This window comes from Setaria italica, chromosome VII (genome assembly GCF_000263155.2).
Source record: "Setaria italica strain Yugu1 chromosome VII, Setaria_italica_v2.0, whole genome shotgun sequence".
Classification (NCBI taxonomy): Eukaryota; Viridiplantae; Streptophyta; class Magnoliopsida; order Poales; family Poaceae; genus Setaria; species Setaria italica.
In genome coordinates this window covers 19,909,518-19,924,717 of record NC_028456.1, presented here as the reverse complement: position 1 = coordinate 19,924,717, position 15,200 = coordinate 19,909,518, and the positions used below count along the sequence as shown (strand labels likewise).

Genomic DNA, 15,200 nt, shown 5'->3' with positions numbered 1-15,200 from the left:
ATAGTAAATATAGGAAAACAGTAAAATCAAGGGCCTTATGTCCATCAACCTTAGCTACTAAGTATTGGTAGCGTCTGGTTGCATGTCACCATTTGGCGCCTCGCTATCGAGAGGCATGGCCCCTGACGCCGGTTAGATTTGAACTCAGGTGAGTAGGTTCCACCACAAGAAATCTTACCAACTGAGCTGCACTCAATTCGCAATCGACACAAAGATTGATGGATCATTTGGTACACCGGATATATTCATGTTTATCAATGAGGTATTACTTTCAACATTTTAGTAACGTGATATCTTTGTACTGGTTGGCTCTTTTACTTCTCTCAAGCCTCTTCCTAGCGCACGAAACCATCAATGCACTTTAGCACTTTATGTAAGTAGTGCTACTATTTTATTGCCCATATAAGGGTTGCACACCTGAACTCGGATTGTGGCAATTCATTTAGGTTTGCTAAGTGCAGCTACACTTGTTTTGTAAGATACATTATAACACACAAATATACATGTATACTATTAGTACTGTTCTTTCTTAATAAGTAATCAAAGAATAACAAAGTTACCTTAGTAGAAAGAAGCTTTGATTCTTCGTAGGATTCATACTTTGATTTGTACATACACGACCAAAATCAATGAAGTTAAGAATTTTTATTAACATTTTTTTCTCCACCAACGCTCAACTTTGAGGATCATGCTCGTAATTCAAAATAACTTTGTCTATTTCATCAATAACAGAATGAGAGCTAAGGGAAAACTTTTATTGATCTCAAGATGTATTTCTAATGTACAAGAGTTTGGAGTGCTAACTGTGATCCTATTCTAGCGCAAGTACATGAGTGCTGGCGATAGAGTCCACCACAAGCTGTGGCACCATAGCGAGCTTGACGTAGTCATGCGCCTGGAGAGCTGGAGAAGCAGCCATTAATAAGTAAATATCTTTATCAAATTTATCGATATATCTTTATATCATATCGAACAGCAAGGATTATGTTTCTTTAGCATGTTTGGAGTTTCTTTGTATATATAAAGCATGAGCGGTAGACCGTATCAAAAATTAGAAGACACGTGACCCTTCTCTTGCTGTACTCAAAACTAAATGTCCGGCATGCATGTACAAAGGAGCCAAAGGAGCTAAAGGAAGGGACACGACACACATGCATGTTTGGGGTTTTGAGTGGACAAAGCATCGATGTAAATACTAATAGACATATTCCATCCATGCTATGCAGATTCCTAACAGAGGGATAAGTTTAAGCACGTTACCACATGCACATACAATTCATTCACAAGCACATACAGTTCAGAGATTCTTAGATGAATACGTGATCATCACTGCACGAAAGTAAGAATTGACGCTCTAGCTAAGAATCTTTGCAGCTCCAATGAGACTAAAAATAAAGCGCTTTTGCAGACAACACTGTGCAGTCAAACAGGGGCAGGACTCAGCCAAAAAAAGGGAAAAGTCGAAATATATTTTTCGGTTGCTGTCGAGTCGGCGATGGCCGTTTTTGCCGTAACATCTTTTCCTTCCTGTGTGCAACAAAGCAACCCAGCCCCGTAGTGCCGTACACATTGTTTCAGGGGAGTCTATAAAAAAACAGAAACATGATAACAACTAATCTGTTGATTTTTTATTTAAATAATAAGGTTTGTTGTTCTCGTCCATGATATGTCATTTCCATCGATTGTATCACATCTGCATCAATTGAAACTTAAAGAATATATGTGTTTGACAAAATAACATATATTTAAGGATGAGCTCATCAACCCCGTCCTATTTATAAGCGGCACAGGGGCAGGCAGGCAGTGATGAGTGACCTATCCATCTACACCTACCTTTGGCGTAGCAACAGAAGCGGCTATCTAGTCGTGGGGATTGAATGAGTTCCATTCTAATGTATGTATGCATGACTAGTAAACAAAAGAAAAAAAAGTAGGTGAATAAATTTATATCTCTATGTGTGAGAGAATAATGGGTCTATCTAGTCGGCGCGAGCGCTAGGAGGGTACACAGCCATTGATTTCCGACAGATGTTTGCTTTACCTTTTAGCTGCCGGACTCCATCCCTTTTTCGAGCATCCGTGTCCCCGCGTAGCTCCACAGGGGCTCCCAGCTTGCTGATTTTGTTTCTGCCACGCATTTTCCAGCCAGCGTGCCACCACGGGCCCGTTTTAAACAAAGTCAACGATGCAACCTATACATAATAAAAATTTACCAATCTATACATAATAAAAACTTACCGAAGAAAAAGCAAAACTTATATATATAATCTTTTCCAAATCAAAAAGTTATATATACGGGGCAAGCAAAACTTATACATAAAATTTTTTCAAATAAAAAAGTTATATGTATAACTCATGGGAAAGGAGCAAAAATTATATAAAAAAGTATATATAAGTTATATATATAACTTTTCCATTAAGCAACGTTTTTAGAAAAAAAATACAAAGGGAAGAAGGAAATAAGAAAAAAGATGAAAAAGGAAGAAGAAAAAAACGCAGGCACTCAGCCTCCGGTCCCTGCCGTTCGCCGCGCAACTTGCTGCGCCATCTTCGTGGCCCGCGTCGCCGTGTCCCGCCATGCCCGCATGGCTCCACCTGTGCTCCTCGTCTCCGAACCATCTCTACGACGGGCTTCATGGGATAGGACGGAGCCAGGAGCTGCCTGCCAGCAATGAAGGGGAAGGAGAGGATCCCCTCCGCCATGGTGACCTCTCCACCGTCACTTGTCTGCTAGCTCCTACCCTTCTACCATCGAAAAGAGAGATCAGAAAAGGGGAGAGAGGGAGTACGCATGAAAAAAGGAAATGTTGCTGGATGAGGCAGTAATGGAAGCAAGGGATGACGAAAAGGTGTGGGTTTCACGTACATGGGTGTATCGGCTCGGAGTTTTCCCGAAATTGCTGCATCGATGGCCAGCGAGTGACTTGGTGGTCGCTCGTAGTTCAGCTTTGCAGAGAATAACATATATTTTATAGTAAATTTAAAATATTAATGGAGTTATTTTAGGTTTAAAATTTTACTCACGTGGGAAGACATCTTTTGTTACTCAGCCATTGCGTCGCGACAAGTCGACAACAGTGTCACGGAGCACCGAACCCCAAACCAAGCCTCCAGCCTCCAGCCCTCCACGGCGCCAACTAGCCCCCTCCATCCTCCCGTCGCCGCGCCGACGATGAGCTCCTCGGCCGCGTCCCCTCCCCCTCCTTCTGACCCCCACCCGGCTCCCGGTCCCAATATCGCCGAGCCCGCCTCGTCAGGCAGCCACGCCTCCCCCTCGCTCCCCTCCCCGCCAAAACCTAACCTCCCAGTCACCACCCCGCCGCCCCGGGACACCTCGGCGACGACCACCACCGCCGCTGCGCCGTCCGCAGCCACCCGGGGGCTCACCATCGCCGCCCCTCCATCGCGCAAGACTTCACGGGCCAACGCTACCGGGCCTTCCCGAAATGCCCCGCGAGGTCCCAACGCCACCGCCACCGCCACCGCCACCGCCACCAGTGCGGCGCCGCCCAGAAATTCCTCAGGGGCTACCGCATTTACTCCAGTGGTGTCCCGGCACCCCGCGGTCGCCACCGCCGCCGACGCCGCCACGGCGCCCACGAAACCCCTTGGGGCGGGGCCCGCGGCCGCGCCTACGCGGCCAGAGGAGTACACGCCGCGGATGGGGCAGGAGTTCGGGTCAGAGCAGGAGGCGTACGAGTTCTACCGCTACTACGGCTGGAAGGTGGGGTTCAACGTCCGCAAGGAGTACGCCAACCGTAGCAAGAAGACCGGTGAAATCACCTCCCGCAAGTTCGCCTGCTCGCGCGAGGGTCATCGGGCCAGTCACACCAGCAAGGGGCCGGTGCCGGACTCAAGGACGGGGTGCAATGCGCACCTCATCGTCCGGCGACCGAAGCCTGGCGCCAAATTAGAGGTCTATGCTTTCCAGCCGCGGCACAACCACCCGCTCGCCCCGTCCTTCGTGACCTGCCCATTCCTGGGGACGGCAGCAGCACCTGATGCTGTTCCGCCTCCGGATTATCCAGTGAATGGGGGTGAGCCACTGGGAGTGCAGAATTGTGCAGAAGGGGACAATGCTGTGACTGCGAGTGCAGGGGAAGGTGGGCAACGGAGGCCTCTGCGGATGAGGAGGCAGTGGGAGATGAAGTATGGGGAGGCTGGCACTTTACTGAATTACTTTCAGGAACAGTCTCAGGCTGACCCTGGCTTCTACTATGCAGTGCAGTTGGATGTTGAGGATAAAGTGGCGAATGTATTCTGGGCAGATGCGAGGATGGTTATCGACTACAGTCATTTCGGTGATGTTGTCGCGTTTGATGTGGTGTCAAGAAACAGTATTAGCCTCCGTCATTTCGCCTCCTTTGTTGGCTGCAACAATTTGGGTGAGCCTATTCTTTTCGCCCTGGCGCTCATGTATGATGAAACTGCTGAGTCTTTCCAGTGGCTGTTTGAGACATTCCTGCATGCAATGTCACAGCAAGCGCCAAGGACTTTCTTTTCACATCAAGACATGGTTATAGCAAAGGCCGTGTCGCTGGTGATGCCTGGTACAAGTCATGCTATATGCGCATGGAATCTAAAGCATGCTGCAACCAGGATTTTGAATCATCTTGGTAAAGGTGACTGCAGTTTTATCAAGGAATTCAAGGCTTGCATCAATGAGTATGAGGAAGAGATGGAGTTTATCACTTCTTGGAATGCTATGATCAATAAACATAACCTTTGTGATAATGTATGGTTGCAAAAGGTATTTGAAGAAAAAGAGAAGTGGGCCAAACCCTATGTAAAAGGAATATTTTCAGCAGGGATGAAGGGTACACGATTTAATGATAGCCTGCATTCTGAGGTGCGGGATCATTTAAGAGCCGAGGTGGATATTATTTTGTTCCTGAGGCATGTCCAAAAAGTGGTCAATGATAGGCGCCACAAGGAACTGGAAATTGAGTATAGTTCAAGGCTTAAGTTGCCTTACTTCAAGATTAAAGCTCCTGTTCTACTACAAGCTTCCGAGGTCTATGCCACTATGATCTTTCAGCTTTTCCAAGAAGAACATGAAGAGTTCCAGTCAGCTTACATTGTGAACCGTGATGAAAGTGGCCCGTGTCGTGAATATACTGTTTCAGTTATTGATAAAGAGAAGCAATTTAAGGTTTATGGAAACCCTACAGAACAGACGGTTTCTTGCTCATGTAGAAAGTTTGAGACAAAGGGTTTCTTGTGTAGCCATGCACTTAAAGTTCTAGATGCTATGGATATAAAGTACCTACCAGATAGATACATCTTGAAGCGCTGGACCAAATATGCTAGGTGTTTGACATCCTTGGAGGCTCCAGGTCAAACATTTCAAACGGATAAATCATTGGAATTCTCTAGTCGCTATCAATGCATGTGCCAGAAGTATGTTAGGCTTGTTACTCGAGCATCGGGATGTGAAGAATCGTATAGAATACTAGACAAATTTTGGTTGGAACTTGGAAAGAAAGTTGATGACATCTTATTAAAGCAAACGAGCATTAGTACATCTATGATCCAGCCTGATGTTGAGAATCCTATGATATCCTTGTCTTCCATCACAGATGGCACAGAATCAGAAAATGTCCTAGAAAAATCAAGCAAGGCAAGAGCAAAAGAATCAAAAAAGGGACAAAAAAACAAAATGCAACCAAGAAACTGCATTGAAAAAGGCTTGCGAAAGAAGCAGAAGGTGCTTTCGGAGCAACCGTCAGTGATGTATTCGTTAGCTGATGCTTCTGCTCGATCTGGAAATGCTACATTTCAGGTATGGTAATTCCACTGGTTTTTCATTTTATTTGAGTTGTGCTGATTCTTCATCTGTAACCATAGGGGTTTTCATTTGTTTCATGCTAACTATTGACTGATTCCATATGGATTTGTTCCTACCTATGTAGTGGACTAGGCATGCGATATGTCTGTCCTGAAATTCTGTCAAGCGTCCCATGTTCCTCAGCACTCTCTAGATTAATTTTTGGACAAATGTATGTTGCAGATATTATAAGTCCCCTTGTTGTACTGAGTTGACTGTAAAAGTTCTACATTTGTTTGTCTTAGTATTAAAACTTCTGTCTTTTGTTTCTCTTAGTAACCGAAGAGAGCAATATTAGAAATCGCATTTCAGTTTTTGCATCTATTTCATGTTGCTCAATGTTTCTGCTTCTTAGTCAAATCAATACTTGAGTCATGAAACTTTAGGACATACAGGGCTTGGAGGCACATCCTAACATGGTTCCTGTGGGCAGCCAAGTTCCAGCTTGTAAATCTTGCAGGGTATGAAGTTATGAATTATTTTTGATTATGTAGTATCAGATATTTATCTGCTTGTGATCCAGGGGGTGGACCTTTCAAATCCCATGGAACCAATCAATTATGAAGGAATGCACCCTGGGTTAAGTCCCGCTTTCACTCAGGTATTATGTGACCCATTTTGCTAATTTTGATCAGCCTGTCATGTATCAAAAGTTTAAGTTGTGCAGTCCTTACCTTTTTAGGAACTAGATTTTGTCACATATCACACCTCTCTGGCATCAAGTAATAGCCCTCAAGACCAGGTACATGACGATGGGGCATGCAATTTATCTTTATTATCTCTTCTGTGGAAATAAAATAATTTTCATATAACTTTTTTTTTGCTTCCCAGTATAATAAGCACTTGGGCACAAAATCAACCAACTCCACCAATCTGCATTCCTCATTGACAGGGCTTATAGAAATGAATATCTGGCTATAGCACACCGCGCCTGTGCATCTATTGATTCTGGCTGAGTTCATCTGAAGACTTCTGATGTCTTCATGCCATTTGTCAACTGTGAATGGCCACAAGCATCTGCTCCATCAGTGGTATGCATCATTTCACTTGTCAGAGTCCGCTGTGGTCTCGCTCTTGCTCGCTTGTTGGCTGTTGCTATAAATCTGAGTCTATAAACATTTAATATAGTTCACAAGTAGAAATATACATTTATTATCTGCTTAGTTCACAGTCAGCTGCAGTCTAGGGATGCTTATGCATCGTATTTGGCAAATTGTAGGTCAGTAGTAAGAGCGCTGCCTTTTTTGTTCGCCAGGAGCTTATCGAGGACTGCTTCGTTATCTGCTGACTGACTTTGGATGATTGGATATATTCATAGTAAAAAAAGGTTCGTCCCCGATAGACAGTTCTTGATTGAATTCCTTCGTTAGCTGTATGTGTGGGTCCTACCATATGGACTGATCTGATGTTTTGTTGTCATTGCTCATTGTCGGACAACAAGTTAAAAGTCAGAATGTCCAATGGGTTCTTTGTGATCACGAACGAGGTTTAAGGGCCCGGTAGTATCTGATAGTTGGTTGGGCCGTAGTTCTAGTCCTGGGATGTAAAGGGCTAAAGGCATGCCATTTCATCACTGCTGGACCCACGTTTTTAATCATGTGCAGTTTAATTGAGATGCCTACATTTGAATACTCCTACCTCATCCACCTTCCCTCCTCAATTTCCAAACCAGACTCATTTTCATGTTCCACAAACACGCCTCTGATGACCTGCCCACCCCATCGACAACCAACGTTTCTCCGCAAATGCCTTGTTTGGTTTGGGCCACATCAAATGGTTGCAACCTTCAGCCTTGTTGGTCCTACCTGCTTCTAGTTGCACACGCAAAGTGCATATTTGTGAAATGTGTGGGCTTCATTGTTCGGCCAAAGTTCTTGAAGCTAACCTTGCTCTGCAGGGACTTGTGAAAGAAACACGTTGTGGCAAAATTAGTTTCAAAACCACTAAGGGATGATACGCACTACTTTGTATACTTCAGGGGGTTGAATACCAATCTTCAAAGTAGAGGGTTCAGTCTGGTCTTTCATGAAAATAGAACTGGGCAAATTACACCTGAGAATTTTATACATAACACAACGTAAATGCTAATCCTATCACTGCTGATGACTCTGCCTGGCTGAAACCCTTGGAATTTTAAGACTAAACTCATGCTGAATGAGAGCCTCCTGCAATAGCTTGGAGTAGTCTTGGCATTGGAGGAATGTCAAGTTCTATTAAACCCTCAAGTATCTGAACCACTTCACCCATCGTCGGTCGATCGGTCTCATTGTCTTGGATGCACCAACAAGCAACCTTACAAGCCCTTTCGGCTTCCTTTAGATTGAAATCGCCATGCAATTTGTGATCCACCAAGCTTCCAACATCTCCGACAAGAAGCTTACTTGCAACTTGCACAGGGAAATAAGTATCATCATTACGTTCAATATGTGAGTTCCTCCTCCCTGAAACAATTTCGAACAAAAGCATTCCATAGCTGTAAACGTCAACTTTCGGTGTGATGGCCCCTCCACCAATCCATTCAGGTGCAAGATATCCTATGGTTCCTCTTATTGTAGTTAAAGCCCTGCTGAAATCCCTTCCTAAAAACTTTGCCATTCCAAAGTCTGCAATTTTGGGGGTGAATGATTCATCTAGAAGTATGTTTTGAGGTTTAACGTCACAGTGTATAATGCAATCTCGACAGCTCTCATGCAAATAGGCTAGTCCTCTAGCAATTCCTAGAGCTATTTGATACCTAGTACTCCAGTTCAAGATTTGAGCATCACCTGCGAATAAATGAATGTCAAGGGAGCGATGCGGCATATATTCATAGACAAGCAATTTGCTATCGCTGCTGCAACAGAAGCCAATTAGCTTAATTAAATTTATATGTTGGATAAGCCCAATTGAGCTTACTTCAGCCCTGAATTGTTTCTCTCCTTGATATGCACCATCGAGTCTTTTTACTGCTATGGTTGTCGATTCATGCAGAGATCCCTTGAATACTGAACCAAAGCCACCTTCTCCTAGCTTTTCTGAGAAATTTTTAGTTGCATGCTGCAAATCAGTATATCTAAATGGAACAATTCCATTACCACCTTGAGCGTTGTTCCATGTGAAGCTATACCTTTTCCTCTTGTTCCACCAAATCATTAGTACCAGTGCCAGAGAAAACAAGATGGCAAAGCTTACAGCAAGGCCAATGGCAATCACCGTTCTTCTTGCACCGCTTTTCTGATTTTGCTCCTCTTTCGCAGAAAGGCGAAGGTATAGAGTTCCTCCACCAGTATCAGTTACGTCATTACACTGCTGCTGTTTTACATTGAGTAATTCGTCGTGCCAGACTAAGCACCCTCCATTGCCATAGGAATATGCAGTGCATGAGCAATTATTTAAGCAAACTGTTCCACATTTATCTGCACTGGTTGCAGCTTCTATGTTGTAGGCGTTAGGAGGTAGCCTAACACATGGTATAGAATAGAATTTGTCGGTTGAACTTCCTGTGCTTTTGTTGCTAACACAATCTAATGGAGTATCTCTCATGCATCCACTTGTTCGATCATCTAGCTCCCAATCCTTTGGCGATCTTATGGAGAAACCCCTCATGCAGTTGCAGAAAAGAAGTTCATTATCATTACAAACTGTGAAAGGCCCACATACAGCATAGACATCACACTGAGCTTTGGGTTGAGCGTAGCTCATTAACCATTTCTGTGAGCTCTCAAGCCAAACAAATGTCTTTGTTCGACCTGAGACATCCAATAAATGATGGGTAACCGTTCTTTCATCTAGTAAGTCGTATGTGAAGTACTGCTCTTGGTCATTGTTGACAAATGTAAAATTGAAAAGAAAAGGTCCTGCCATCTCGGGCACTGAGGGAAAGTATTGGCCGTTCCATACCCCGCTGAACCAATATGGTATCGAAAAGTTCAATGATGTAATGATATACTGATTAGCACCACCTGGGTCTAACTCCTCACAATATCTTCCAGGAGCTAGGTCGATCGAGTTCTTCCTAGAAACAAGACGGCGGTTCAGACCTGTAACCTTGTCCCAACCAAGTTTTGCACCAGGGAGGAAAGTATCTGTGGGATAGTCAAAGCTCTGCCATAATACATCAGATGAGTTTGTGGAGTTCTGTAGAATGAGGTTTCCATTGTTCAATAGTATAGCTACGGTGTTGTTGGTTGTGGTATTTGCTTGTGTGGACCAGACCATGGAGTTGGTGGCTCTGCTGAAGATGACAAGGTTGCCATTATCAGAGATTTTAAGCTCAGATGAAGTCTGATCAGTGAGTGGGTTGTCACCATTCGCAACCCATACTTGAGTTAATTTTGGAACTCTGTTGAACCAAATACCTAGGTACCAGTTCAGGGTGTTTTGGGAGGACTTACTGCCTGTCTGGAAGAATCCGAGTGCAAACTTGCCATTGCTGGAGATGAGCTTCTCACTGCCGACAAGTGCTTGACCAGGTGTGATGGTGTCTTTGGCAGCACAGCATGGTAGGATGTATAGGAACAAGAGAAATCCACAAAGGGTGGGGATTAGAGGCATGGTGAAGGACGGGGGAAGTTGGATCTGGATCAGATAGGTGTGTGGTGTAAATGATAAATTAGAAACATGAAGCTGTACATATAACACTCAGCGACACATAGTTGGTGAAGTCGAGTCTTACCGGTTGGTTCTGAAACTAAAGAACACAGTATGGTCTAATGCATGCTGACAGTGATACCCATCCTTAATTTACTTATCAAGTGGCTGAAACAATGTGAAAGAAGGGGCAACTGTGGTCAATATTTTTTTGGCTATTCTTCTGTATGATGTATGAATGCATATGCTGCAAATTACATGAAAAAACAGTAAATAATTATTGCAGTCTATGTGCCTCTTTCCTCCATTTTGGCCTTTCCAGAGATCGTCCTCCCATCTAGGCGTGGACCTAAACTCTTGCTCTGGTGGTTGGATTTGTGAATCTGACGTGGTCATGTTTGCTTGTGTAAAAACAGGGAATTTATTTTTTTGTTGGTGGAAGCTCACAGGCATGACCGTGTGGCCAGTATGTCACGGCTATTCGAAAGAAATCCTATTCGAAATTGGATGCTTTGACCTGTTACGCAGAGGTAGCATGTTAAGTGATGCAGTTTCTGTGGAGTCATTGACTTCTGTTCACTACTACCATCATTTGATTTGATCTCTCAGTACAAGGGGGTGTTTGGCTCCCCTAGGCTAAATTTTAGCCCCTATCACATCGGATGTTCGGATACTAATTAGGAATATTAAACACAAGCTAATTACAAAACTAATTGCACAACCCCTAGGCTAAATCGCGAGACGAATCTATTAAGCCTAATTAGTCCATGATTTGACAATGTGGTGCTACAGTAACCATTTGCTAATGATGGATTAATTAGGCTTAATAGATTCGTCTCGCGATTTAGCCTAGGGATTGTGCAATTAGTTTTGTAATTAGCTCATGTTTAGTCCTTCTAATTAGCATCCGAACATCCGATGTGACAGGGCTAAAGTTTAGCCCCTGGAACAGTACTCCTCCCGTTACAGGTCGTTTTAACTTTTAACTTTTTTAGTTTACGGATTTTATTATACATCTAGATATACACTATATTTAAATTTAAGTGCATAGCAAAACTAGAAAATCCAAAACGACCTGCAATTTGGAACGGAGGGAGTATATGGGAGGCAGTATCTCCGTATCTGGCATAAAAGTCAGGTTGTACCTTACATACATGACTGGCAGTTGTGAATGGAGAGCCTCTGCAGCGACCTTTCCCATGGTCAGTATTCACACCATTCCATGCAGCTGCAGTGTACTGCATCAACAATTGCCTAGCTTCACTGAACTTTTTCGTTGCACGCTGCAAATCAACATGCCTGAATGCAATGATGCCAACAGTACCTTCTGGCAATTGTCTGTTGTAGCGTTGTACGTGCGCTAGACCACAAACCATTTCTCCTCCAGATCACTACTAGAAGGACGAAACTGGAGGCTGCAATGTTTGCACCAATGGCAACACCAGTGATCAATTCCACTCTTGTCCACTCTTGCTCAGTTGCTCCTTCTCCAACTCTCTGCCCCCCACCAAGCCCGGCTCCTCCTCCCTTTGCCGTGCCGGCGGCAACCTCCTCGGCGAAGCCACTTCCCTCCGAACCCCCACAGCCCACCGCATCAGGTTAGCCAGGCCTCACCCCCACCCCGCCGCCGCGGGATGCCTCGGCGGCTACCTCCGCCGTCGAGCCATCCCGGTACACCCCAGGGCCCACCCCCACTCCTTTCTTCCGGGAAGCCTCGGCGGGGCCAACACCACTGCGTCATCCCCAAATACCCCGCGAGAGCCACCGCAGCGCCGTCCCAGTTCCCAAAACCTTTCGGGAGCCCAGGATGTTGCTGCATTTGACGTGGTGTCGGGAAATCAGTATTTTTAGCCTCCGTCGTTTGACTTGGTGTTGTCGCAGACCATGGTTCTCAGGAATCAAGTAACACCCCGCAAAGCCAGACAACTTGCACTTAGGTATCACAGGTATGTAATTTGCCTTTTTTTTTTACTCTCGTGGAAAATAAAATAGCTGTTCTGTAATTTAATTCTTTTTGCTCTCAGCCTAATTAGCGTTTGGGCACAAAATCAACCTAACTCGAGCAGAAATGGACTACTAGGCCTTCCTCAAGTAGATTGAAGCCTATTTTGATGTTTATATGTCACCCATCGACTGTTAATGGCCACAGGCAGCTACTCTGACTGACTTTATGGTTTTATACAACACTGGTATGCAACATTTCACCTGTCACAATCACCTCCAATCTCTCTCTTGTGGCTAGAATCCTGAGTTTATATACATTTAATGTAGTTCACAAGTTGATTTAGTATTTTTTTTATTAACTCCTTAGCTTACCATATAGTCATTGGTATAAGAATTTGCCGGATGTTGATAAACATTAATCGTATCTCTGCTGATGAAAAACTTGGCAGCTCCTTAAATTGAAATGTTTTTGGCAAAAAAGACTAAATTCACACTGAATGAGAGTCTTCTGCTATAGCTTGAAGTAGTTTTGGCACTGGGGGCATGCCAAGCTCTTTTAAACCCTCAAGAATTTGAACCACTTCACCCATCATTGGTCGATCAGCCTCATTGTCTTGAACGCACCAACAAGCAACCTTGCAAGCTCTTTCAGCTTCCTTTACATTGACATCACCATGTAATTTGTGATCCACCATGCTTCCAACATTGCCTATAAGAAGCTTATGTGCGACTTGCACTGGGAAATAAGTATAATCATCACCAACAGTGGTAAGTTCCCTGTGTGAGTTCCTCCTTCCCGAAATAATTTCGAACAGAAGCATTCCATAGCTGTAGACATCTACTTTTGGTGTGATGGCCACTCCACTGATCCATTCAGGTGCAAGATATCCAATGGTGCCTCTCATTGTAGTCAAAGCTCGGCTGAAATCCCTGTGTAAAAACTTTGCCATTCCAAAATCTGCAATTTTGGGAATAAATGATTCATCGAGAAGTATGTTCTCAGGTTTAACATCACAGTGCATAATGCAGTCTCGACAGCTCTCATGCAAATAGGCTAGTCCTTTAGCAACTCCTAGTGCTATTTGATACCTAGTATCCCAATTCAAGATATTAGCATTGCCTGGGAATAGGTGTTTGTCAAGGGAATGATTTGGCATATATTCATAGACAAGATATTTTTTATTACTGTTGCAGCTAAATCCAATTAACTTAATTAAATTTATATGTTGGATAAGTCCAAGTGAGCTAATTTCAGCCCTGAACTGTTTCTCTCCTTGGTGCACTCTATCAAGCCTTTTCACTGCTATGGTTGAGTTTCTTAGAAAGCCCTTGAATACGGAACCAAAGCCGCCTTCTCCCAGCTTTTCTGAGAAGCTCTTAGTTGCACGCTGCAAATCAGTATATGTAAATGGAATAATTCCATTACCACCTTGAGCATTGTTCAATGCAAAGTTGCACCTCTTTTTCTTGTTCCACCAAATCATTAATACAAGTGCTAGAGGAAACATGATGGCAGAGCTTACACCAAGGCTAATGGCAATCATCATTCCTCTTATGTTGTTTTTTCGACTTTGCTCCTCTTTTGCAGCAAGGCGAACGTATAGAGTTCCTCCATTAATATCAGATGTGCCATTACACTGCTGCTGTTTTACATTAAGTAATTCACTGTACCAGACAAAGCAGCCACCATTGCCATAAGAATATGCCGTGCAAGAGCAATTACTTAAGCAAACTGTTTCACATTTACCTGCATTGGTAGCAGCTTCTATGTTGTAGGCATTATGAGGTAGTGTGACACACTGTATAGAATAGAACTTGTCAATTGAACTACCTGTGCTCTTGTTGTCCACACAATTTAACGGAATATTTCTCATGCACCCATCTGTTTGGTCACCTAAGTCCCAGTCCTTTGGTGATCTTATCAAGAAACCCTTCATACAGTTGCAGTGTGGCAGTTCATTATCATTGCAAACTGTGAAAGGTCCACATCCAGCATAGACATCACACCGTGCTCTAGGTTGGGCATAGTAAACTAACCAATCCTGCGAGCTTTCAAGCCAAATGAATGTTTTAACTTGACCTGAGACATCCATTACATGACGGACAACTGTTGTTTCATCTAGTAAATTATATGTGAAGTACTTCTCTTGGTCATTACTGACAAATGTTAAATTGAAAGGTTGGGCCCCTTCCATCTCTGGCACCAAGGTAAAGTATTTGCCGTTCCATATCCCACCGAACCAATATGGTATGGAGGAGTTCAACAGTGTAATGATGTACTGATTAGTACCGCTTGGATCTAATTCCTCAGAGTATCGTCCAGGAGTTAGGTCGATCAAATTCTTCCTTGAAACAAGACGGCGGTTCAAACCAGAGGCCTTGTCCCAACCAAGTTTTGCACCAGGGAGGAAAGTATCTGTGGGGTAGTCAAAGCTCTGCCACAACACATCGGATGAGTTTGAGGATTTCTGTAGGATGAGGTTTCCATTGTTCAACAGTATAGCTACTGTGTTGTTGGTTGTGGTATGTGCTTGTGTGGACTAGACTGTGGAGTTGGTGGCTTGGTTTAAGATGACAAGGTTGCCATTATTGGAGATCGTGAGCTCAGATGAGGTGTGATCTCTGAGGGGGTTGTCACCATTCGCAACCCATACTTGAGTTAATTTTGGATCTCTGTTGAACCAAATGCCTAGGTACCAGTTCAGGGTGGTGTTGGGGGACTTACTGCCAGTGTTGAAGAAGCCAAGTGCAAACTGGCCGTTGCTGGAGACAAGCCTGTCTTTGCCAACAAGTGCTTGGCCAGGTGCGATGGTGTCCATGGCACCACAACATGATAGGATGCATATGGATGTGAGAAATC

At 44.0% G+C, this 15,200-nt stretch overlaps 2 protein-coding genes and 1 pseudogene across 16 annotated transcripts; 1 reads left to right on the top strand and 2 right to left on the bottom strand.

The window, feature by feature from the left end:
• Positions 1 to 3,089: 3,089 nt before the first annotated feature.
• Positions 3,090 to 11,004, top strand: LOC101780213 (protein FAR1-RELATED SEQUENCE 7). Of its 15 annotated transcripts, none has more exons than XM_022828388.1 (8): positions 3,090 to 5,782; positions 6,214 to 6,288; positions 6,351 to 6,428; positions 6,510 to 6,569; positions 6,659 to 6,858; positions 7,083 to 7,154; positions 9,417 to 9,723; positions 9,799 to 10,703. In XM_022828388.1, the coding sequence occupies exons 1-5, from the start codon at positions 3,173 to 3,175 to the stop codon at positions 6,746 to 6,748; spliced, it is 2,913 nt and encodes a 970-aa protein (XP_022684123.1). In that variant the 5' UTR covers positions 3,090 to 3,172; the 3' UTR covers positions 6,749 to 6,858; positions 7,083 to 7,154; positions 9,417 to 9,723; positions 9,799 to 10,703. The 15 variants fall into 15 exon arrangements, with proteins under 15 accessions (XP_022684123.1, XP_022684122.1, XP_022684120.1 ...); XM_022828387.1 differs by having other exon boundaries at positions 9,374 to 9,723; XM_022828385.1 differs by having other exon boundaries at positions 7,047 to 7,154.
• On the bottom strand, positions 7,931 to 10,378 carry LOC105913548 (G-type lectin S-receptor-like serine/threonine-protein kinase At2g19130). Its single transcript, XM_012847825.3, has one exon. It carries the CDS (start codon positions 10,358 to 10,360, stop codon positions 7,973 to 7,975), a length of 2,388 nt encoding a protein of 795 aa, XP_012703279.2. The 5' UTR covers positions 10,361 to 10,378; the 3' UTR covers positions 7,931 to 7,972.
• Positions 11,005 to 12,423: 1,419 nt separating the features above from the next.
• LOC101782215 lies at positions 12,424 to 15,159 on the bottom strand (annotated as a pseudogene).
• Between the last annotated feature and the right edge of the window lie 41 nt (positions 15,160 to 15,200).

Excerpts from the sequence above, each read along its gene's own strand:
- LOC101780213 (XM_022828389.1), top strand. The coding sequence starts at position 3,173 with ATGAGCTCCTCGGCCGCGTCCCCTCCCCCTCCTTCTGACCCCCACCCG. Across the intron at positions 6,289-6,350 it reads CAGCTTGTAAATCTTGCAGG|GGGGTGGACCTTTCAAATCC; the intron begins GTATGAAGTTAT and ends CTTGTGATCCAG. Across the intron at positions 6,570-6,658 it reads GTAATAGCCCTCAAGACCAG|TATAATAAGCACTTGGGCAC; the intron begins GTACATGACGAT and ends TTTGCTTCCCAG.
- LOC105913548 (XM_012847825.3), bottom strand. The coding sequence starts at position 10,360 with ATGCCTCTAATCCCCACCCTTTGTGGATTTCTCTTGTTCCTATACATC.